Source organism: Chionomys nivalis, chromosome 9, assembly GCF_950005125.1.
Source record: "Chionomys nivalis chromosome 9, mChiNiv1.1, whole genome shotgun sequence".
NCBI lineage: Eukaryota > Metazoa > Chordata > Mammalia > Rodentia > Cricetidae > Chionomys > Chionomys nivalis.
The window spans coordinates 61859942-61884534 of record NC_080094.1 but is presented as its reverse complement, the minus strand read 5'-3'; the positions used below and the strand labels follow the sequence as shown (position 1 = coordinate 61884534).

At 44.7% G+C, this 24593-nt stretch overlaps 2 protein-coding genes across 3 annotated transcripts in view; one reads left to right on the top strand and one right to left on the bottom strand.

Annotated features, from left to right (window-relative positions):
- Aven (apoptosis and caspase activation inhibitor) overlaps positions 1-10997 on the top strand; it is a 129917-nt gene extending 118920 nt beyond the window's left edge. For both annotated transcript variants that reach the window (XM_057780391.1, XM_057780393.1), the window contains 4 exons: positions 3235-3305; positions 5209-5304; positions 9685-10021; positions 10752-10997. In XM_057780391.1, coding sequence (XP_057636374.1) covers positions 3235-3305; positions 5209-5304; positions 9685-10021; positions 10752-10867 — 620 coding nt within the window. In that variant the 3' untranslated portion in view covers positions 10868-10997. The remainder of the gene's footprint in view (positions 1-3234; positions 3306-5208; positions 5305-9684; positions 10022-10751) is intronic.
- An 850-nt stretch (positions 10998-11847) lies between these two features.
- The window catches only part of Ryr3 (ryanodine receptor 3), a 526065-nt gene continuing 513319 nt past the window's right edge, over positions 11848-24593 (bottom strand). The window contains exons 94-104 of the mRNA XM_057780394.1: positions 23409-23539; positions 19826-19868; positions 19258-19385; positions 18851-18911; positions 18371-18517; positions 16362-16496; positions 14791-14947; positions 13983-14047; positions 13501-13601; positions 12973-13024; positions 11848-12169 (exon numbers count right to left, since the gene is read on the bottom strand). Of these exons, the coding sequence (XP_057636377.1) occupies positions 12074-12169; positions 12973-13024; positions 13501-13601; positions 13983-14047; positions 14791-14947; positions 16362-16496; positions 18371-18517; positions 18851-18911; positions 19258-19385; positions 19826-19868; positions 23409-23539 (1116 nt within the window). The 3' untranslated portion in view covers positions 11848-12073. The remainder of the gene's footprint in view (positions 12170-12972; positions 13025-13500; positions 13602-13982; positions 14048-14790; positions 14948-16361; positions 16497-18370; positions 18518-18850; positions 18912-19257; positions 19386-19825; positions 19869-23408; positions 23540-24593) is intronic.

Below are 24593 nucleotides of genomic sequence, written 5' to 3'. Positions count from 1 at the left end.
CTTTTGACGGACTTTCTGTTACTGAGGTAAGATTGTTTGATGTACTTACCCTTTTTTCTTGCTGTTTTGTTTTGTTTTGTTTTGTTTTATTTATTTATTTATTTATTAAAATTTCCACCTCCTCCCCACCTCCCATTTCCCTCCCACTCCCCCTCCCCCTCCCTCACCAGTCCTAAGAGCAGTCAGGGTTCCCTGCCCTGTTGGAAGTTCAAGGCCCTCCCCCCTCCATCCAGGTCTAGGAAGGTGACCATCCAAACAAACCAGGCTCCCACAAAGCCAGTCCATGCAGTAGAATCAAACCCAGTGCCACTGTCCTTGGCTTCTCAGTCAGCCCTCATTGACAGCCACATTCAGAGAGTCCGGTTTGATCACATGCTCCATCAGTCCCAGTCCAGCTGGCCTTGGTGAGCTCCCATTAGATCAGTCCCACCGTCTCAGTGTGTGGAGGCACCCCTCGCGGTCCTGACTTCCTTGCTCATGTTCTCCCTCCTTCTGCTCCTTATTTGGGCCTTGGGAGCTCAGTCCAGTGCTCCAATGTGGGTCTATGTCTCTATCTCCATCCATCGCTGGATGAAGGTTCCATGGTGATATGCAAGATATTCATCAGTGTGGCTATGGCACAAGGCCAGTTCAGGCACCCTCTCCTCTGCTGCCCAAGGAACAAAGTGGGGACATCTCCTTGTACTTGGGAACCCCTCTAGAGTCAAGTCTCTTGCCAACCCTAAAATGGCTCCCTTAATTAAGGCATCTACTTTGCTGCTCCCATATCCACCCTTCCTCCATCCCAACCATCCCATTCCCTCAAGCTCTCCCCATCCTCCCCTTCTTCCTTCTCTCTCCCCATCTCCCCTTACACTCACCCCACCCCTGTGCACCCAGCTTTTGCCTGGCAGTCTTGTCTACTTCCAATATCCAGGAGGATAACTATATGATTTTCTTTGGGTTCACCTTCTTATTTAGCTTCTCTAGGATCATGAATTATAGGCTCAGTGTCCTTTATTTATGGCTAGAATCCACTTATGGAGTGAGTATATACCATATTCATTTTTTGGGTCTGGGTTATCTCACTTAATAAAGTGTTTTCTATTTCTATCCATTTGCATGCAAAATTCAAGATGTCATTGTTTTTTACCGCTGAGTAAAACTCTAAAGTGTATATGTTCCACACCTTCTTTATCCATTCTTCTATTGAGGGGCACCTTGGTTGTTTCCAGGTTCTGGCTATTACAAATAGTGCTGCTATGAACATAGTTGAACAAATGTTTTGTAGTATGATTGGGCATCTCTTGGGTAAGAGTGGAATTGCTGGGTCCTGAGGTAGGTTGACTCCCAGTTTCCTGAGAAACCGCCACATTGATTTCCAAAGTGGTTGCACAAGTTTGCATTCCCACCAGCAATGGATGAGTGTGCCCCTTACTCCACAACCTCTCCAGCAAAGGCTATCATTGGTGTTTTTGATTTTAGCTATTCTGACAGGTGTAAGATGGTATCTCAAAGTTGTTTTGATTTGCATTTCCCTGATCGATAAGGAGGTTGAGCATGACCTTAAATGTCTTTTGGCCATTTGAATTTCTGTTGAGAATTCTCTGTTCAGTTCAGTACCCCATTTTTTAATTGGGTTAATTATCATTAATTAATTAGAGTTTTAATGTCTAGTTTCTTGAGTTCTTTATATATTTTGGAGATCAGACCTTTGTCTGCTGCGGGGTTGTTTTGTTTTTTGAGGCAGGGTTTCTCTACAGAGAAACAGTTTGGGAGCCTGTCCTGGAACTAGCTCTTGTAGACCAGGCTGGCCTTGAACTCACAGAGACCCACCTGTCTCTGCCTCCTGAGTGTTGGGATTGAAGGCGTGTGCCAACACCACCCGGCTGATATGCATATTCTTTAAGAAAAAAAAATGAGGCTTATGGGTAAAACTCTGTGTTAGAGCACTTGCCTAGCAAGTGCAAAGCATTGAGTTCCAGCTGCTTTACTGCCGAAAGAATAGAAAGCTGATTCTTTTCTTGTGCTTCTCTGTTTTACTTTTTCCCGCCAACTATAGAACAGTTGCATTCTTATCCAATTGGTTTACCAACAACTGAATGTACTGATTTTCCCCCACTTTTGATTTGCATTTGATCTTGCCCTGTCTTATGCCGTGATCATGTATTTTAGACTTGTGGATGTGGAGAAGGATTCTACTTCTTACCTTTGTGTGTCTTCCTTTTTGAAGTCTTTTTCCCTGACTCAGTTAATTGAAGGAAAAGACTAAGTCCCATGGCTATATCATCTGGACAGTAGCATACAGGGAAGAGGTGGCCTGTGTGGGAGTTTTAAAATACAGGTAGCAGATGAAGGGTGAGAGTCACGTGGTCTTCAGGACAAGTAAAAGATGAGATAGAGCACTGGTGCATAAAAATGAAAATGCGAAAACAGGCTGTCTGGGGAGATAGAAAGTAAATGAAGCGGGACCAAATTTTAGATCCTTATGGAAGCTTGAGAGAGAATTCTTCATGTGCAAATGAATTATTAATGCAAATCCTCAGCTGCGTATGCATGTACAGAGCAAGCCCGAGGCAGAGCATAGACCTTGCTGCCCCGGATCACTGTCAGTGCTCGCCTGTGTTACCATCGTACATTGTTGCTCGCTGACCTCAGGAACTCAGGGCAGTGCAGGTACTCTGTGGATAACACAGTGATCTATTGCACAGTCTTTGAGTTTGGCTTGTGTTCGGCATTCTGACAATGTGAAGTTTGGAGTGATAATGGAGGCTTATAACTTATCAAAGAGATGTCTGTTAGCATGTGGGTCCACCCAGAGATGCTTCCGTCAGTCTCCTCTGCCCCTTTCTGTCTTGCTGGTTCTCCAAGTCATAAATACAAACTTCTTTACATACACTGACCAGAAAAGATGGAAATAGACTAGATACAGGTTAATGTTTGCAGGCCTGTTTGGTTGTCCCCATGATATGTGGAATGTGGTTTGAGTGGAAACTGGATGAAATAAGTTTATCTGTCAACAGTAAACAGTATTTTTCAGTGCCCAGATGTATGCACTGGATCTAGGACTTGTAGGATGGTGTCATTGTTTTTGGGAAGGTTAACAGTTCAGAGTGTCCTTTATGCTCTAAGATGGAAACAGAAACTGGATATCTTCTGTGCAAAATTGCATATGTGTGTATATATGCATGCATATATAAAATTATATATATATATGTATGTGTGTATTGTATATCTATTTTTTTCTATTCCTAGGGGACTCCTTCTCACAGTTCCGATTTGCTGAAGAGAAAGAATGGGATGGTGAAACGTCATGTCTGAAACAGGTAAGAGAAACCTCTTGAATGTAGGCTAGCTCATCTCAAGGCCAAGGCCCCTCCCCTTTCCATTATCTCAGAGATGAATCCCATGGAAAAGAGCTCTAATCCATATGCATTTTAATCCATATGCATTTTATTCTCAGCTGCCTGCTGGAGAGAGAACATGTACAGGGAACTACATAAGTTCATCAGGTCCTTCAAGCTTGAGTTCATTTGGCCATCCGTGAATGTCTCATAGGTTGAGTTGTGAAGTAGGAAGTTAATGGTTGTGATTTTAACACAATAGATTGCTTTGCTATTTTTTTCTTTTTTCTTCTGCTTCTTTTATCCAACTCCCCGCCTCCCCACCCCCACATTCCTTCTTTAGCTGCGTTTCTTTATTATCCTTCATCAAACAGGGTAAGTGTAGGAAATAAAAACAGGTCTGTAGAAGGCCTTCAGTCAGTCCTTAAACCACGAAGGCTGCGTTCACGCTGTAGGTTTGGTCAAGGACCTTGCTGTGTTCATGAGTAATAAATGGATTAGGTACCGAATTCCCACCCACCCCTATACACATTCATGCCTGCATGCCAGAAGAGGGCACCAGGTCTCATTATAGATGGTTGTAAGCCACGGTGTGGCTGCTGGGAACTGAACTCAGGACCTCTGAAAGAACACAGTGCTCTTAATCTCTGAGCCATCTCTCCAGCCCCCTGTAGCTTGAAACAGGATCTCTTATTGGACCTGGAACTTGCCATTTTGGTTAGATTGGCTGGTCAGTAACCCCTGGGATCTATCTGTGTTTCCCCCCACTTCCCATCAGACTTAGATTACAGATATGCACTGCCATGCTCAGCTTTTACGTGGGTGCTGGGGGGCCCAGCTCAGGTCTGTGCTTGTGCAGCAGGCCTCACTTCCCACATTCCTGTCAGGGTTTTATTTCTTAAATATGTTATCTAATTTATGGGCTAATTTCTTTGTTTCTTTTCTTTCCCTAGAGCAAACAATGCCAGTTGGCATTGTCATGATGGCTTCTTAAAGACCTAGTCATTTCAGGATGGCTTTAAAGGGGCTGTGGGAAAACCAGATTGCTTACTCAGATGGATCCCCATGTTCTGCTGTTTTATGAACTAGGGACTAATGTGGGCTTTCGGTGGCAGGCTCTGCTCTTGAGGTGCCAAGAACTGTGTTTCCATCTCTAATAATTTATAAACCTATCAACTTGAAATGCCCTACAATATAGCTAAGTGAGGGGATCTCTGGCTTTTTACCAATGTGAAGCCAGTAATTATAGGAAAAGACACAGTCCTGGACTGACCTTTGAAAGTCCCTGTCCAACACTGGTGGTGGATGGTGTTGGCCTCTGTACTGGAAGTCATTATGACTACCTTTTAAGCTTTTGCTTCCCTTAGGTCACCAGGACACCTCCAAGGTAGCTAATAGGATAGTAGATAATCACTGGTTTGGCTATGGACTTAGCAGGGATGCTGGTTTGAGATAGCAATGCAGGAGCATTGTAGCTTCATTCCTAGGTGGAAAGGGTCAAAGGAAGCTTTTAGTGCCACCGCCACACTGAGCATAAATGGCTGGAAAGAGGAAGTTGCTGTTTTCTGATTTGAAGAGAAGCAGTGCTTACCCACCAGCTTCTTTGAGGGCACCTGGCAACCCCATGTCACCACCTAACCAGCTCTTCTCCCTTCTGCCTAGGACCAGCAGTCTGAGTTTAGGGGAAGTTTCTGGTCAGATTTCATTAAAATGCTAGTTTTCTTCCAGTTTTAGGGTTAGGGGGTCAGCTTGGTGTGATGATCACTGCCCTAACTGTGTCTCTGAGTGAGTAAGCTGTGGGCTTGCTGTTTGGACTCCTGGACAGAAACATCTCCAATGGATGACTTATTTACAGTTGTTTTACCCTCCCCCCACATCCATCTAGAATTCATCACTCTACGTGGACAGTGAGTCACTGGTTCGAGCCCTTCAACAGCTGCCCCTCTCAGTCCGGCTTAACATTGCTGCAGAGTTGATACAGGTAAAATCAGTCTGCCTACTGGCTGGGTTGGGGCAGAGGAAGAACCAAAGGGAAGAGTGCAGTCTGCAGGGTGTCTCAGCCTGAGCTTTTCTTGTCCATCATCAACTGAGGCCTCTTATTGAGGTATTACCTTATAACGTTGGAAGGAAAACAAAGCAGCTGTTTGACATTACTGTTGTGCTTTATATATGATACATTTTAATGGATCAAATATAGAATTGGATGCAAGACTATAGCAGACTATAAAGTCTGGCTATTACCACAAAATATCCAGGTACCAGGCTCTGAGATGGCACTAGGGACACAGTGGTGAGCAGGTGGATGTGGTTCCTCCTTCCCTGAGCTCAATCTACTGGAAAATATTGATACTAATCAGTTTAATGAAGTAATTATACAGAGGCATAGAAATGATAATGTGAATTTCAGTGTGCCGTAAGAACTTGTGGTAATGAAGCTGATGTATCATGGTGTGGCTAGGACTGGCTGGCCCCAGGAAACAATGGATAAACTGAGGTCCGAGGTGTGAGAACACATGAGCTGCAGTGAATGGGGATGGTGACCCAGGCAGGCCCACATTCATGAAAACAATCATGGTAAAGACTGTGCTGGTGGAATAGAAGGCAGGCTAAGTGACTGGGGTGTGTATTCATGGCTGTGTCTGTGTGCTGAGTGACTGGGGTGTGTATTCATGGCTGTGTCTGTGTGCTAAGTGACTGGGGGGTGTGTATTCATGGCTGTGTCTGTGTGCTAAGTGACTGGGGTGTGTATTCATGGCTGTGTATGTGTGCTGAGTGACTGGGGGGTGTGTTCTCAGCTGTGTATGTGTGCTGAGCGACTGGGGGGTGTGTTCATGGCTGTGTCTGTGTGCTGAGCGACTGGGGGGTGTGTTCATGGCTGTGTCTGTGTGCTGAGTGACTGGGGTGTATTCATGGCTGTGTCTGTGTGCTGAGTGACGGGGGGTGGGTGTTCATGGCTGTGTCTGTGTGCTGAGTGACTGGGGGGTGTGTTCATGGCTGTGTCTGTGTGCTGAGTGACTGGGGGTGTGTTCATGGCTGTGTCTGTGTGCTGAGTAACTGGGGGGTGTTCATGGCTGTGAATGTGCTGAGCGACTGGGGGGTGTGTTCATGGCTGTGTCTGTGTGCTGAGTGACTGGGGGTGTGTTCTCAGCTGTGTATGTGTGCTGAGTAACTGGAATGTGTATTCATGGCTGTGTCTGTGTGCTGAGTGACTGGGGGTGTATTCATGGCTGTGTCTGTGTGCTGAGCGACTGGGGGTGTGTATTCATGGCGGTGTCTGTGTGCTGAGCGACTTGGGGGTGTGTTCATGGCTGTGTATGTGTGCTGAGCGACTGGGGGGTGTGTTCATGGCTGTGTATGTGTGCTGAGCGACTGGGGGGTATGTTCATGGCTGTGTCTGTGTGCTGAGTGACTGGGGTGTATTCATGGCTGTGTCTGTGTGCTGAGTGACGGGGGGTGGGTGTTCATGGCTGTGTCTGTGTGCTGAGTGACTGGGGGGTGTGTTCATGGCTGTGTCTGTGTGCTGAGTGACTGGGGGGTGTGTTCATGGCTGTGTCTGGTCTGTGTGCTAAGTGACTGGGGGTGTGTATTCATGGCTTTGTGTGCTGAGCGACTGGGGTGTGTGTTCATGGCTGTGTCTGTGTGCTGAGTGACTGGGGGGTGTATTCATGGCTGTGTCTGTGTGCTGAGTGACTGGGGGGTGTGTTCATGGCGGTGTCTGTGTGCTGAGCGACTTGGGGGTGTGTTCATGGCTGTGTATGTGTGCTGAGCGACTGGGGGGTTTGTTCATGGCTGTGTCTGTGTGCTGAGTGACTGGGGGTGTGTTCTCAGCTGTGTATGTGTGCTGAGTAACTGGAATGTGTATTCATGGCTGTGTCTGTGTGCTGAGTGACTGGGGGTGTATTCATGGCTGTGTCTGTGTGCTGAGCGACTGGGGGTGTGTATTCATGGCGGTGTCTGTGTGCTGAGCGACTTGGGGGTGTGTTCATGGCTGTGTATGTGTGCTGAGCGACTGGGGGGTGTGTTCATGGCTGTGTATGTGTGCTGAGCGACTGGGGGGTATGTTCATGGCTGTGTCTGTGTGCTGAGTGACTGGGGTGTATTCATGGCTGTGTCTGTGTGCTGAGTGACGGGGGGTGGGTGTTCATGGCTGTGTCTGTGTGCTGAGTGACTGGGGGGTGTGTTCATGGCTGTGTCTGTGTGCTGAGTGACTGGGGGTGTGTGTTCATGGCTGTGTCTGGTCTGTGTGCTAAGTGACTGGGGGTGTGTATTCATGGCTTTGTGTGCTGAGCGACTGGGGTGTGTGTTCATGGCTGTGTCTGTTTGCTGAGTGACTGGGGGGTGTATTCATGGCTGTGTCTGTGTGCTGAGCAACTGGGGGGTGTGTTCATGGCTGTGTCTGTGTGCTGAGCTACTGGGGGTGTCTTCATGGCGGTGTCTGTGTGCTGAGTGACTGGAGGGTGTGTTCATGGCTGTGTCTGTGTGCTGAGCTACTGGGGGTGTCTTCATGGCGGTGTCTGTGTGCTGAGTGACTGGGGGTGTGTTCTCAGCTGTGTATGTGTGCTGAGAAACTGGAATGTGTGTTCATGGCTGTGTATGTGTGCTGAGCGACCTGGGGGGTGTGTTCATGGCTGTGTCTGTGTGCTGAGTACCTGGAATGTGTGTTCAAGGCTGTGTCTGTGTATGCTCTTAAGGCACAGTAGGGAAGCCATCTTATGAAAACTGTCACCTGGGTCCAGGTAAGAGACACTCTGTCTCTCTCTCTCTCTCTCTCTCTCTCTCTCTCTCTCTCTCTCTCTCTCTCTCTCTCTCTCTCTCACACACACACACACACACACACACACACACACATCCATAGTCTTCAGGTCTGTTTTCTATTGCACTTATTAGTATCACTTAGGAAATTAAAAAAAAAATAAGGAAAACAACAACTTCCGTGTTCTCACAGAGATCCATGAAACAGTTGTCTGCTGTGGGACAATGGTTTTACCATGTAAAGATTTGTTTCTTCTACTTGTTTAATAAAATGCTGATTGGCCAGTAGCCAGGCAGCAGGGTGACCAGGCAGGAAGTAGAGGCAGGGCAATGAGAACAGGAGAATTCTGGGAAGAGGAAAGATGCAATCTGGAGTCATCACAGAGGAAGTCAGACACAAGAAGCAGAATGAGAATGCCTTGCTGATAAAGGTTCCAAGCCATGTGGCTAACACAGACAAGAATTATGGGTTGCTGTAAGATGTAAGAATTAGTTAATAAGAAGCCTGAGCTAATAGGCCAACTAGTTTATAATTAATGTAGACCTCTGTGTTTTTGGGGGGCTGAATGGCTGTGGGATCTAGCAGGACAGAAACCTGTCAACAAACCTGTAGACCTCTGGGTGTTTATTTGGGACTGAATGGCTGCGGGACCAGGCGGGACAGAAATCACTGTTAATAGTTGTAGGGTTAGCATAGAGAGGAGGACCACACCCTGGCTTTGCTTTGTACAACTGCAGTGCTGGACATTGGTCTAGTTTATGCTTAGAAGGCCATGCTGAAGTAAATTTCTGAAAAATGTCTGAGGAGTTTCTAGCAATCTAGGTCTTTCAGTAAGAGTAGGGATCAGTTACTGTAGGGCACACTTTCTAACCTAGGCATTGTGGACCCCTGCCATCCCTGTGGCCTTACCCCAAAAGAGGGTTTCTCAACTTTAGACTGAGACCTGTCATAGTCCTATGGGAAGCCTTTGAAGCACAGCACAGACAGGGAAGAATGTACAGATATGTATGTGTAACTGGAATCAGCATCACATGGGGAGTCAGAGCACTGTCAGGTCCTCTGAGGCCACTACACATGCCCACAAGACAGCCATCACCCTGGCTTCTATTACTACAGTATTACCTGGTTTTGACTTCTCTATAAAGTAGCCAAATAGTCTGTTTTTCTTCACATTTGACATCTTGTATTCAAACAACAGTTGAGGTCTTTTCTTTTTGGCAAATGATCCTGCATCTCAGCACAGTGAACAGGTCTCCTTGGCTGATTACTTCTTAGTCACTTTTACAGATAAGGCTATAATGAAGGATGACCTAAGTATCAATTCAAATAGACATGTGGTACAGTTAGCTTTGAGGCCAGGGATAGGAGGACATGGGCTTTTTTAATTCAACCTCTGAGTTAGTTAGCACATAATAGAGGGGGGTTGAGCAGAGGCTCAGCCCTATGATGTTTCCACAAAGTCTCTTCATCCGCCTTGGGATCAGGAAGAGTGCTGTGGTGGGGCCCCAACAGGGCGTACTTTGTGGGCTGTCACAGGAGTGTATGTTGTCCTTGTGCTTAAACAGACAGGAGGACTCTACTAAATCCCGACATAACGCTCTTTTTCAGACCACAGTTCCCTTAGAACTTCCACAGGTGAAACCAAGGAGACCCGAGGATGGCCAGGACCCGGGCACGCAGTTAAGGGGGCCCATCTCTGAGCTCAGACCTGCCGCTGGTAGTTGTCCCAGGTCTCTGGGCAAAGACAGTTTAAGACCAAGCCCTCTAGAGGGTTTGCAGAAAGCCCCCTTCCCGCCACACTCAGTGGCAGACCATCTGGAAGATGAACTGGACATGCTGCTGCACTTAGATGCACCTGTGAAAGAGGACGACAGACCCTGTCTGGACCAGACGTCTCAGGACCAGGAGCCAGAAAGAGATGGGCAGGTGGCCCAGGAGGAAACAGGCATGGCTTTCATTTCATTTCCCATTCATCTTCTCAGTTGTGATGTTTTTATGGGAGCAGTCCTACCACATCACCTACGCCACCCCTCTGTGTCTGTCATTGATCCAGCAGTGTCCCAGGCATCTCTTCCCCTGGGCAAATCACAGCTTCCCCTGAGCTGACCTTTTCAGCACTTTCTCTTACTCAATAATCTCAAGCTTCCAAAGTGGCTACCAGCCCGGTTGCAGTATTAAACTTAGAGCTGCAAATTGAGCTGCTGTAAAAGCCTTTCAGTGGAAGACCTTTTAATCGACTAAATAGGCTGGAAACTGATTTGGTTTTTAAAGCAAAAGAATGTTTATCTTGTAAATGTTTTGTGAGCTGGTAGCCCTTCTGATGTGATAGGCCTAAGATAACTGTCGTATACAGAACTCAGGAGTCATTCCGATGTTTCAGGATTGCCTCAAAAGGAAAAGGACAGTGAGCTATGCTGTTGGTCTTTGTGTTAAACTCAACACTTGTGAGCAGTGAAATTCATCTTCAGCCTAAATAGAAGAGCAAACCTGTGCCTTTGTTACGTTGTTCAGATGCTATTAGTTGTATCTTAGGGGGTGACAATCATGGAATTTCTTCCTTGTTACGGAGAAAGTAATAATTTGGGCTGAAGTATATCCTCAAACAAACCCCCCAAAGCCTTAACTCTCACCGTTGTAATTGAGTGAAGTGGCTAATGTTGATTTTATTTCCATAGTTCCTGAAAAGTCATCCATGACTGGAGAGAAAACTGTGGAGCCTGAACAGACAAGCACATCCAAAAATGTCACCGAGGAAGAGCTGGAAGACTGGCTGGACAGCATCATTTCCTGAGGAGGGGACGGGGGACTAAGGGGGAATATGGGCCTGAAGCAAATTTTGGTTGCCTTCTAAGTGAGGGTGGGCTAATTTACCAGAATATCCCATGCTAACATGTACTGTTAATGCTCACAGCAGCCAATGCCTACCTCTGTTTCTGATGGCATCTGAATACATGTATGAGGCTTGCTTGGGGCTTTATTTCTGTTGTTCTCTGACTTAGTCACCTAATAGATTTCTTTAAGGACAGGGGATGCCATAGCTATGGTTTTCCTGACATTATGGAATAACAGGTGCTAATTAAGGGAATATATACAAAGAAGGCATGCAGTTGGCCACGGGCCAGAGGGTGTTTATTTTGACCATTTTGTTTTGCCATAAAACCCATGGGCTGCTTGTCTGACATCCCTGACTCCAGCCATCCTGCTGTAAAGGAACGGGAGTGGTTACATGACAAGAGGCCAAGCCCCGAGCTGGCATGGGTTACTTTATTGCAGTGGGCACTTCATTTTATTGGAGGAGATTGACCTAAAACATGGCAGCTCCACTACTTACACAGGACCATAAAGCATCACTCAAGTTTGGTATAAGATTGGGATTTTTCTGAAATTTCAGTCCAGTGCCTTTCTTCCAATGACAGCAGCGGAGAGGCTGTTACTGAAGAAATGGTGTGCGTAACCTTCAAGTACAGGTTCATAAGGTGAGACAGAGTATCAGCACAGCTGTGAATGGAGTTGTCCTTCTGGAACACAAACATAAAAAACTTGCATAGCTATATCTAAAGAGATTTTTTTTTAAGGCACTTAATCGATATTTCAGGTTCGACAAAGTGTTTTCTATTTCTTTAGCTGCTTAAAGCTTTTCAGGCTGAGTCTGGAAAGTCTCTAGCAAGTACCATGGAAAAATTAGATCGAAGTTAACACAAGCTGAACATGATTTTGTGTAGTTCTCCACATCCGTCCCTGGCAGGGTCCTCTTGCACGACAATTTAGGTGTTCAAGCCTTCATATTTCTCGGAGCTGTTCCCAGGAACTAGTTGCTCTCGGAGCTGAGATCCCGCGAGCAGTCGGGTGGAGTCCGTGACAGTTTGCCATCCTTTGTCCACTGGGCACAAATGCCAAAGCAATTTCCAAGTACGGATTTTTTAAAGCAGTGTCAAAGAAGAATTCTGTTGCATTAGAAGGTAACTGTCCAGAATCACGGCTCGTCTTGAACTCAGATTTACCCAAGCTGATCTTCATATTGCTTACGAAAGCAGTCGCCAGCTGGGAAGAAGTCCCAACACCTTTCCTGGTACATCTTCCACACATAGGATTCCTGAAACAGGGTAAACAAAGGGTACTTTGTGTTGAAACCTCGGTAAGCTAAGCCCAGTTTGTTTTTGCTCTGTGTGGTTTCCTTTAGGGAGACCAATGGGAACTGATGTGAGGTCATATGGACATGTTCTCACGCTCTCCCCAGCCCGCTTGGTTTTGTGAGCTGTCTTCCCATCATGGTGAAGGGGAGGAGGCAAACCTCGGGGGACTAAAAAGAAGGCGGGTTTAGGGGGACACTTCATGCTACCTGAGGCCTGATCTACAACCCAAGTGTTCGAGCTGTAAAGTTTTCCTAGGCACTGACGTCTGACTTTTGAGTAACTAGGCCCACCTTTTTTTCAGAGTTAGTCACAGGATTACTTGACACCGCTACTCACTCATCCGCTCTCACCATACCTCCACATTCTTGCTGTCGCCCACATGCAAGGCCGCTCTTTCTTGTGCTGTCTCTCCCACCGTCTTACTCTGAATCTCCTGTTCTTTGTTCCGGCCACCCACTCCATTCTTCGTTGTCTTTTCCTCTCTACTGTCCTCCCACCTCCAGCTATTTTATACAGAAGCAGTAAACACAATGGCTCGGAAAATGTCAGTGTTTGTTGGGAGGGATTATCAGGGGATCTTGGGGGAATAGACTGAAGTCACCATAGAGTTCTCACTTCTTACTAAGTAACAAAATGGTGATGGGAAAAATACATCTAAGAGACTACTAGCCTCAGATATCCCCAAGTGTACTGCTCAGTTTCAAGACTTAGTAAAAGGAAGACGACACACCTAGTTCTTAGTTAAAAGCAGCTTGTCTCTTACCTGACCCGTGTGTTCTGTTTCATCCTTATTAATCAAATACATCAGAAAGAATCTGGAAAAAGAACAAATGGAGGAAAGGTAGGGTTTTTTAAATTAAAAAAGAAAACAAAAAATTAGTGTGCATAGTGGCGCTCACTTTTAGTCCTAGCACTCGGGAGACAGAGGCAGGTGAACTCCTGAGTTTGAGGCTAGCTTGGTTTACAGAACAAGTTCCAGAAAAGTCAGGAGTATGTGGAAAGGCCCTGTCTTGAAAACCACACAGAGATGGCTCTAACAGTGACAGCTTCTTCCTTTCCCTCTACTGAGAGTGAGAATTTCATACTTCTATCATACCGAAGACCTGGGCCCGTGTAACCTTCTTTTCCTGGCACATTTATTTAGCTGGCAGATCACCACATAGAGTGTTCCTTTACTGATCCTGTCTACCTCTTCCAAACAGAAAGGAAGAAACAACATGAGCAGACTGGACTTTGTAACGGAGTTATTTTGTTTTGCCCTGAAAACAACATCCTTTAGCAGACTACTTACAAGTAATTGGCTAAGTTGTGCTCTTGCAGTGTATGTGTTTCAAAACCATGAGGGGTTGTGTCAAAGTAGTCATTGCCAATGCCACAGATGAAACATTTCGTCTATGAAAACAAACATAAAAGGAAACCACCTTAGTACGCATAGCTGCAGAGGAAGGAAAGCCGCCAATAGCCTGCTGAACTGGGGACAAGGAAAGCTGCCTTCCTGTTTGATGCTTTGGGCTAATATGCCTTTATTCATCCCACCTTTCTAGCTGAAGATGCTGCTCTCTCCAGTATGAGACAGGAGGCAGCAGTGTGTCAGGCATGGCAGGGTGAAGCTCACAGGGCATTAGTGCCCAAGGCTGGTAGCTTTGTGCAGAGGAAGCGAGACAACAGACGTGGGAAGTTGTAGTAGTTTTCCTTAGGGATGGCCCTAATTAATAGCCATGCCTATGGTTTGAGGAACCTGTGTGGGGTTGAAATAAGTAGAAAGAACGGTACCTCCATGTCTTCACGCACTTGTTCCTGCTGGTCTCTCAGCTCTCCAAAAGCATCAATAATCAGACCTGGGTTTTTAAATACAAAGGACAGAGTACCTTCTTCTGCATCATAGTCTCGGGGGAGAAATGGCAGAGCCCATTTTGATTTGTCAAAAAAAAAATGAATTATCAAACTGAGCTTGTCTATTACAGCAAAATTAAAGGGGAAAGGGCTATGTTTTCAAGCACTTGGTCCTGGCTAGTCAGTTCTCATGGCTTCTCTTCCTGTGCCTCAGTGCTGACAGCTGCTTCCCTTAACTCTTTCTTCTCCTGAGTCCCCCGGATATCAATCATGTGTTCTCATTGTTTTTGATTAATGTCTTCCCTCATCGTCTTTGCTTCTGAGTCCTCAACACTTAAATATCAGCATGACTCAAATTAATCATCTTTGCTTCTTCAGTTCTTAGCAAACTGTTGACTAAGATATAAGTACCTTCCTATCTGCTCTAAAAGACAATAAGACATGTCATATCTTTATAGCTCCTTTCTCTCCCGTTTCCCCACCTCTCCGCATGAGAGAACAAAGAAAAGGGTAAGGAAACCACAGGAGACATCTAGGAAGCAGAAGGGATGAAGACATAATTTAGGGTGGGGAGTACTCTGTGCATGCCCTCAAGTTTCTTGAAATTGTCTAGGGGCTCTTTGGCTCTCTCTATACAAGACTTCACAGACAATAAGTGCTCAATGAATTGTTAAATTGACAAGTTAGATGAATTAGGGGAAAAAAACTTCTTAATCCAGCTCCTATGTACTGTAATTGACAACCATACCTTGAATGATGGCCAGCAAGATGACAATGACAAAGAAGAAGAAGGTAATGTCAAAGACGATGCGATACATCTCGTAAGGGTCACCAGCAGGGTCTTCAATTTCATCACCAATGCCGCCACCCGCTCTCACTCCCACATACATGTGGAAGAGGTAGCACTAGGGAAGATGGTGGTGGCAGTTCAGGTGAAAGGGGAATGGCTCTCCAGGAGCATGGTCACTTCACACTACACATATAAGCATGACAGTCCTGAACTGGGAGCAGGGACCTTCAGTGATGCTGGCCTTTGCTGTCCACCGTACCCAGATTGTTGTCTACCAGGATGGAAAAATTCCTATATTTTTGAGAAACCTACTTTGAATTGCGATGCATATAATAAAAGGTTGGTAAGGCCTGATGGTATGGCATATACCAGCTATTGGCTTTGTCTTGTCGAACTTCAAGACTGCCAGCCTGATTTTTAGGCTCTACTTCTTTATCCCCTGTATATTTTCCAAGAATTTCCATCAAGTATGGGCTGAGCATCCCTAACCTGAAATCAGAATGTTTTTAAACATAAAACTGTTCAAATGCCGTCATGACACCTCAGGTCCAACATTCACCACCTGACCTCACATCATGTTCACTGTCAAAGTATATCTTAAATACACTTGTGTAAAATTGCTTTCAGTCTTTGGCTTTAAAATATAAAGGGAGCTGATGAATTTCATGTTTATGTTTTGGTCCTACTTTTTAAGACATAGGATATATGCAGGTATTCCCCAATCTGAAGCACTTATGGTCCCAAAACTTTGGATAAGGAACACTCAACACACTCAACCTGCGATTGACTTTCTTTGACACATGTGTTTGTTTATCCGAGCACTGCTTCATTCAGCCAGCCACACGTATCCTTTCCCCTCACCAGTGGCCTTAGGCTCACATAGAAGGGGCAAATCCAGAGCAGGGAGCAGCCTGGCGCCAGGTGCACTGGTGTTCTGATGATTGGCATTGTTGCCTTGTCCCAAGCTAGCATAAGGGGAGTTTTAGCCAATAAGCATTACCTGTTTATAGAGAAATGCTCCCAGACCTTTACCTAGCATGTCTTTCCCTGAAGTTAGACTATGATAAGCCCTAGAAGAAGATGTCATGGCTACCTCTACAGCATGTGTCCTCCCAGCTGTGCCTTTCATTCCGACAGGGCCGGACAGCATCCCCCACACCTGACAGACACGCCTTATCCTGCTGTGTCATGCTCTTAGCCTTTGGTATCTATCTTGAAAGAAGCCAGATGAATGGCTGAAATAAGGATCTCTGATCTTTGGAACTTCACTCCCAGTTTTCAGAGATGAAAACGAAAGCTGTACTGCCGTGGAATTTAGATGTGCTCACTCACGGCGTGCCTAATCCTCATCCCAGAGAGAAGTGCTGGTACCCCTTGGCTCCCACAGTGTGATGACCCCCATTACATCGCCCCCATCTCTCCAAGACACTGCCTTCTTTTGGACAGATGACAACTGTTTTCTCCAATGCCACCACCTCTGGCTTTTCTCTTCCAGAGAGGCTGTGTGGCCATGGCCAGTGGGTACTCACTGTCATCATGTCGTCACACTTCATATCCGGCTCGTCGTCATCTTCACTTTTGTTATAGAACTTGCGGAAGAAGTTGAAAGCCACCACAGTATAGAGGTAAACAACCACAGCCAGGAGGCCAACAGTCAGAACCAGCTAGGGAGGAGAAAGCGGAGATGTAGAGGAGCAGAATTTCAACCCTGGAAGGCTCATGGGACCCCCAGTAGTTAAGGGTGACAGTGATGTAAAGAACAGCTTGACCAGGCTTATCAGAAGGGAAGAGTTCATAGGTGGAATGCCAGGGCCGAGCCATATCCTCCCTGCAGTTGATGTGTGGAGTCCTAATCACTAGTGTCTCAGGACGTGACTATTTGGAGGCAGTGTTTAGAGAGATTAACTTATGAGGCTGTGAACGTGGTCCCCAACCCAATGTCATTCATGTCATTATAAAAGGAGATTAGGAGCCAGATGATCTAAAACACATGCACCCAGAGGGACAGTTGTGTGCAATGGCACTAGAGCATAGCTGTGCACAAAACAAGGAGAAAAACCTCAGAGGTGACCAAGCCAGTTAACACTTTCATATTACGCTTCAGCCTCAAGAGCTGAAGCCATAGATTCATCACTAAGTCACCAGTCTAGTACTTTCTGGAGGTATCTGCACCACACTAATGCCTGGAGTGTGGTTTTATACATAGGCGAAGGGCAAATGTACCTGTGAAATCAAGTGAACATGCTGTGAGAGGGTTCTCTTGCCTTTACAGAGCTGCGTGTTTTCCAAACCTGCTTCTCTAAGCTGCTGCTGAGGAAACCTAAGTCTCCTCAGACTGGTGGCTCCCCCCGGCTATATTGTAACCTAGCCATAGCCTGCATAATCCCCCCAGCTTTGAAGTTATTGCAAATATTACAATGGTTGAACCAGGAAGTCTGCTTGGGTCCACCATGGTGTCACAGGACATGTTTAGTTCCATGCTATATAAGGTGGCTGGGGATTCAGGAGCATGAATGAGGAATCCCAAGGACCTGCCTCTGCGACCCATTCCAGCAGGGACTAGATACTGGACTGGAGGGAAGATAAAAAGTGTAGATCTTTTGCTTCTGAGGAGCTGCACAAAAGGGAATAGGCACAAAAGCTAAGGTAAGCAGCAAAACTGATGTGTTGCTGGCCCTCTAAGGGATGAAGTTACTCAATTCTTGGTGAACAGATCTCATAGGAAGTGCTTTAGAGGAGAGGAAGAACTGGAGCCTCCTACCAAAGGAAAGCAGAGGGATTGTTGGACCTAAGCTCTGCCAGATACCAGCTGTGTAGTCTTGGGGGGGGTAGTCACACAGCCTCTTGGCCTGAATTCTTTTGAGATTAACATCTACCTTATATAGTAGTTATGAGACTCAGAACCTGAAACATGGCATAAGCTTGGCATATTTTGAATTTCTTGTTGCCCTGTCCCATACAAAGGTTTAGAAGTATGACGGAGTATGTCTCATACATACTTAACTATACTTGTTGAGTTTGCAAATAAGGAGAACCTACTAGAAGCTTTTAATATGACTATGGTCATTGCTGTAGCCAGTCTTCTACATATGGTCAAAGTCAATTCTTTGTTTAGCATGTAGAGGTAACACATTACATGCATGTATGCATATTATGTGTAAATGTATATTAAAAATACACATTAACTTTCTTATTACTAGGAACACGTTTGAAGTCCCTAGGAGCTTTATACATACACTAATTATCCCCCAAGGGTAAATAAGAGCTATGGAGGAAGGGGTAGGTTCATAAAAGGTTCCAAAAGTGATTCTGATATGTCCATTACTCTGCTCAACCCAACCTTATTCTCCTAGTTGATCCTAACTTTAATGTTCCATCATCAGTTGGTTATGGATTCGAAAAAAGAACTGCTACAAGTTCAAGTGTTTGTCCAAGAAAGAAGCATTCCACACCAGGAAAAATTCTTTTTCTGACATACACTTGCATAATGCTTTTTTCCCTTTTCTATACACTGTTACGAGTAAGTATAGACCAATACCTGTTTGCCATTGTGAGTTACAGATGACAGGATCGTCCTCAGGGTTTTAAAGCCCATTGCAATATCCAATAGATGAGCAGCGAAGAAGAAGTTGTTGTAGTGGCCCAGGACAGACATGGTTGTGTACCAGGCAAGGTAGAGAAAGGACTGTAGAAATGGGAGAAAACTGACGATTTTCCAGGCATTCATGATACGATACACTCATTAAACTATTTCCCCTCATTTTGAGGAACAACATGAAGAAAAGGGGGCATAGGTACTGGGGTGCTATAAGTTGTCCCAAGGTCTTACAACAGAGCCCCTTTCATGTTATACTATTGCACGAGGCAGCGTTTCCCCCAGCACCTCTCAGGCACCTGATCCATGATTAGCCAGGGAAGCTGCAATGAGAAACCTCAGGGCTTGCTTATTCTCTGTGGAATCCAACAAGATCCCCTGACTTAGGGCTCAAGATCTTGTTTTTTCTGGTACTGTACTTACATTGTCAGTGAAAACCACCCCCAGCTTCCAAATATGGTACTTCATGTCGATGGAACTTAGCCTAAAGAGGAACAATAATTTCATAACTTACTTGTCAATGTTAGTTAAGTGCTTAATAAAGGGGAAAATCTCTTAGGGTGAATAATATAAACACAGCTTCAACTTTTCTTCAAGTTACATAGACTTCTCAGAGACAAAGAATGGTTTGAATCATGCATCTGGAAATCTTAGTCTTTGGACTCTTTGGGGCATAAGAACTGATTGGTCATGAAATCCTTTAAGGCAGTCCTTTCCCAATTTGTAAGAAAACCAAAGACATGCTTTATTTTCCCCTCTAGCTCACTGGGGAGGATGGAAAACAAAGAATTTGTCTTTGCCACTTGGACTTGAGCTCCTGAGATCTGTACCATGACACCAGAGAGGCCGCCTCCACTTTGGTCTCTTCTACTGGACTGAAGTCGAGGGCATTCTTATCCAAACCCAGGAGTTCAGCGATGCGCTCCGCTCCGTAGAGATCTCCATACTTGTTGATCACCTAGAGCAGAGAAATGGCAGGGTGGGCTATGGCTACACCACCACCTCCCAACTGTTCTCCAGCTTTGATGTCTTCAGAGTTTTGCCATGCTGAATTTTTTCAACAGGTTAAACAAGATACCATTTAAAACTGACTGGAAAAGGAAAAAGTCACCCCTAGTGAAAATTAAAGAGATGATGGCAATCAAGGGGAAACTTTTTAAGTTCCTGTCTCTGGAGAGAAAAGAAGCCTAACGTGGAGAAAGCAGCATGGGTTGTGTGCAGGAGCTGAAGGCAGACGAGTATGGGAACGAAGCAGAGGCCCACATGTGCAAGACCTCTGCAGTTGAGTCTCCAGACGCCATCGTAAGCCTGACACCACATTTCCTCATATTAGTACATGAAGAGTGTGGACAGCTCACCATGCACGCACACATACCTCCGCCCCAAGAGAAGACATACCTTCCTCTTCACAAATTTGTCCCAGTAGTTATTAGGAAAAGATCTGAAAACAAAGGCGAAAAGGACAGGTTCTTAATTATTAACTTCAAGGCAAATGCATCACGAAACTTTCTAGTTTGAAGTCTGGATCTCTGATCTCTTGGATTTCTGTCCCGCTCACTGATGAACTCGGGCTGTGATTAATGTTTGGCGTCATCCCAGGCCCCTGCCTTACAGTTCTGCCGCTTTGTTTCAACTGAGGCACTTGGGAAGCCACTCTGCCGTTTCTGTCTCAAAATTGGGTTAAGAACAAGAAACCATGATGACACACCAGCAAGAAACATATGTTGTTGGTTTTTGTTCTTGAAAACCAATCTACTTTGCACACTCCCTTCCTGCTCCCCTTGTGTCATGCTCCTGGATAAGTGTGTTACCACAGCCCCAGAGGAACTCATCATCACCCTCTGCTGGCCCTCCAGGGCCACAAATCCAAATGTTTTTTGACCCATCTACCTGGATCCTAGTATACACCAGAAACAAAAACCAGAAGGAAATGTGTTTCCCATTCCGTGACTGTCAGTGACTGGGGAGATGGGATGGTGAGGGGTGTGCCGGGACACATAGACAAGCTCTCTTACATCAGTGTCCCAGCCAAAAGGAACTTAGGTTAATTTAGAAAGAGTTTTTATTGACCCAATGACCCTCTACTCACTTTCATCACTGTATACTCGTGAGGTACCTACTTCCTTCCAGGACTTAGATCCTTCTCTTCTAGAGGTGGCATCTTGTTCCATGACATCCCAGCCCTCTCAGAGGCATCATGTTTCTCTGCCTGTAATTTTCTCTAGTTTCATTTTAAGCTTTTTCTTCTCATTAAACAAACAAAAACTGCCATCCTTTGGAATGTTATCAAAAATGTTTAAAATGTGCTGCATCTGCCAGAATGAACAGACCCTTCCTGGGAGGGTTTCCCACAGGGCTGCTTTTGGAGCAAAACCAACCCTTGCTGTGTGCATGCTAACTTTGTTTTCCTTTCTCTGGGTCATTCTTTGTGAGTTTGAGTCACACAGCAGTCTCCAATCCTAAAGACCACCAGCTCATGATAAGAAAGTCAAGACCTTCTTCTCCCAAAAGGATGGCAGTCTTGAGGCTAAAAATTTTTTCCACAGATTTGTTTTAGTTGTTAAAATCGCTTATTCCTCTTAATGATCTAATTGCCAATTAAAAACAAATGCTGGTACTATAGAATAAACTGCCAATAGACATATTTATAAGATCAAAATTATTTTTACTCTCTTCGATGTACATTGCTACTTGATTTTTTTATGCATGACATTTAGAGTCTACGAGAGTAAAAATCAAGCCATCTTACCTCCTTGAACCCCACCCCCATTTTTTTTCTTGTCTCTTTTTTAGGTAGGGTTTTATTGTGTAGCCGTTGCTGACATAGAACTCACTACACAGAAAAAGCTAGGTTCAAACTTAAATGATCTTCCTCTCTGTTTCTAAGTACTGGGATTATATCTGGGTCACCATGACCAGCTTTCTCTAGCACACACCTTGTCTCTTGGTCCTGTTTTGTACTGAGTAGAATATTCCACAATAAATGCTAAAGGGCTGTGTTTAAGACAATTTCATGGACATGATCTTATCTTGGTCTCAATTTTGAGTGGCTTGTCCCCTTACTAAGGCTAAGGTCAAGAAGTTCCTTGAAGGTAGAACATACATTTTCACATTGTCATTTTCTTTAAGCCCTAGAGAACAGGCTTGCAGAAGAAAATGTGTAAAGAATATGCTTAAATCCTTAGCCTCTTTAGTAATTGGCAAATGTACAATGAGGTGCCATTACACCCCTACCAGATCACCAGAATTCCCCGACACAGTGCTGGCAAACAGGCACAGAAGTAGAAAATGTCTGTATAGCACGGTTTATAACGTATCCTGGAACAAGCGTTTTCCACACCTTTCTCTCGAGCAAACTCCCTCAGAGGAAGAGCTCTTTCACTTACGCACAGACGCAGGGATTTTCTGGTAGTGCTGTTTTTAACAGCGGGAGCCAGAATCAGATGAAATATCTACTATCAGGAAAACGCACCAAGTCTTGCTTATAAATACACTTACACGGAAAACATTACAGTTTGGGGGACAACTTGTCAACATAGGTGAGTTCACTGAGAATCAGAAATGACACATAATGGTGTATAAAAGATTCTCTACCAGTATTACATATGTAACATGACAATCCCATGTACACAGAGTCTAGAATATTTAAAGTGAAATCATGTGTTTAGGCACAAAGAACTAGTTAAAAATGTAAGTTAAAGCAAGATAATGACCCCACACATACTAGCACTAGCAACTACTTAACGATCAGTTCCATTGACCACTACTGGATATTACGGAATATGTTAGCTAAGGGAGCACGGCTGGGGGGATAACAGGGCTTTCAAGCTAGCAACGATGTTCTAGTTTTAATCTCTGTGGTTTGTTACTCTCTATTAAAATAAATGCACATATTTGATAGGTCCTTGTGTATGTGTGTGCCTCACAATATAAAAACAGGAAAACTCAGAGTATACAATAGACACCAAGACCCGGTAATTCTATGTAGCACGATAGGACGAATGCGGTCTATAACAACTCATCAGTTCCGAATAACTAGAGAGAATGTAAAGGTTCCAAGACCAGAAGTGATACTATCTTAGTTCATAGAAATGCCCCTTATTAGATAATATACATATGTTGAATTACAACTCTTTTCATAAAATAAGTAAATATTACATTATGTTTCATTTAAATTTTAATTTACAACCAAACTTTAAAAAGAGACAAGGCACCTATGCGCGACTGTGGTAGAGTGAGAAGCTACTGACAGAATTGCCCCTCCCATGATGCCCTTACTGTGAAAAAAAAAAAAATCAACTTTTACGATAGTTGCTCTACTTGTTCATGGACGTCCCTGCTCACAAATAAATAGTATTGGCCGATCTCGCCTTGGAACACGAGTGCTTTGTTCTCTGTGTCTCAGGTAATTTCTAGAAACAGAACGGCCTTTTCTACTAGCACTTTCCCACGGTATCACATTGTCCCAGACTTACATGTCCTGGATAACCAGACAGAACATTTCTCAGAGTATTAAAGTACTTAATATTATCCAAAATGTCTGCAATTTAATGGCAAAAGATGAGAAAATCTGCTTTTGTTGTTTCTCCTATGAGGAGAAGGACAGGAATCTGCAGGCAGGGACAGAGGTTGGATTTTTATTGCTCCTATTATTTCTCCCAAAGCCTTCCCTTCCTAGAAACTGATTAGTTTGGTTCTACCTATCTAGACCCTGCCTCTCAGTTTCCTTAATCATCTTAGAGCAGGAAATAATTCCGCTGGAGTCAGGATCCTATCTACTATGCGTATCTTAACTGAAACAGCAAGAAGTTTTAACATGGTTGCCTTTGCTCATGCGTTCACTTCTATTTCTCTACTCTCACGACCAGAGTTTATCTTACAGTTTTCATAGTTGTAAATGTATTGGTATTAGAGCATGCCATATGCCCTTGGTGGTAACACAAACACTTGCTTTCATAGGATCGGAATGAAGGGCACTTACGGTGTGTTGATCACCAAGCGGTCCCACTGCCCCTTGATGTCATCTTCAGATGGCTGTTCGGTGATATACAGACCATCAAACTCTAGCTTCCTGGCAATTTCTTTCTCCCTTTTGAAGACTACCAGAGGCACCTGCAAATGAGAAGACAATCATTACCTAGAGGTTTGTGCCTAATGCACCTTTCCCGGGACCTGTCACAGATCAACCTTCCTGAGTAATGGCAGTAACCCTTTATACTGGGATTTAATGCATATTTTAATGTCTATATATTAAATACAAGCATGTATGTTTGTGATCCATTTGCATGCCTAGTGCCCAAGGAGGCCAGAAAAGAACATCAGATGCCCTGAAACTAGAGTAACAGGTGTTTGTGAGTGGTCATGTGGTTGTTGGGGCTCAAACCCAGTTCTTCTGGAAGAGCAGCAAGTGCTCTTAACTGTTGAGCCTTGTCTCTAAGCCCTATACTAGGATTTTTTCTTTTTTTACAGTAACTAGCTGTACGGCCCATACTAAGTAAATTTCACTCCTTGGCTAATATGCCTACTCTTCTAAAAGTTGAGCTGATCTGAGCCACCCTTGAAGGTTAGACAGCTGACTAAAGTAAGACGTGCACAAATCCTGAAACGACCATGTTTAGTTCCAGACTTGAATGGGATTTGTGTACTAGGACTTCCAGGCTCAGAACAAGAACTAGAAAGGATAATGAACTATTCTAGAACAGACTGGTCAGCCCCAAGAATGTATGGCGGCTTCCCAACAGTCACCAGCGGTGAGGGTCAGATTGATGCCGTAGGTTAGTGCATGAACTGCGTTTAGATAGCGACAGTGATAGAGCTCAGGGGATTCTGTGCGTACTTGCTACACACTGATGTTTTCCTTTCAGCGAACTGGATCCTCTCTGCTATTACTTCCCATCGTTCTCCTACACAACAGACCTGCCTATTTTGTGGGCGACACATTCCAAAACACCCAGGGAATCCCTAGAAACATGGGCAGAACCGAACTTGTATGCACTGTGCTTTCTCTTAGACATATATAAATTTGATGGCCTTTTCCATCTTAACTGCCTATTATGTGCTATGGCTTTGATTTTTGCAGACTGATGTGTGGCAGTAAAACAGTAAAAAGCAGCTCACATTTCTCTTTTTCTGCTTCATGACTTTATGGATAGAAGATGCTCTGACA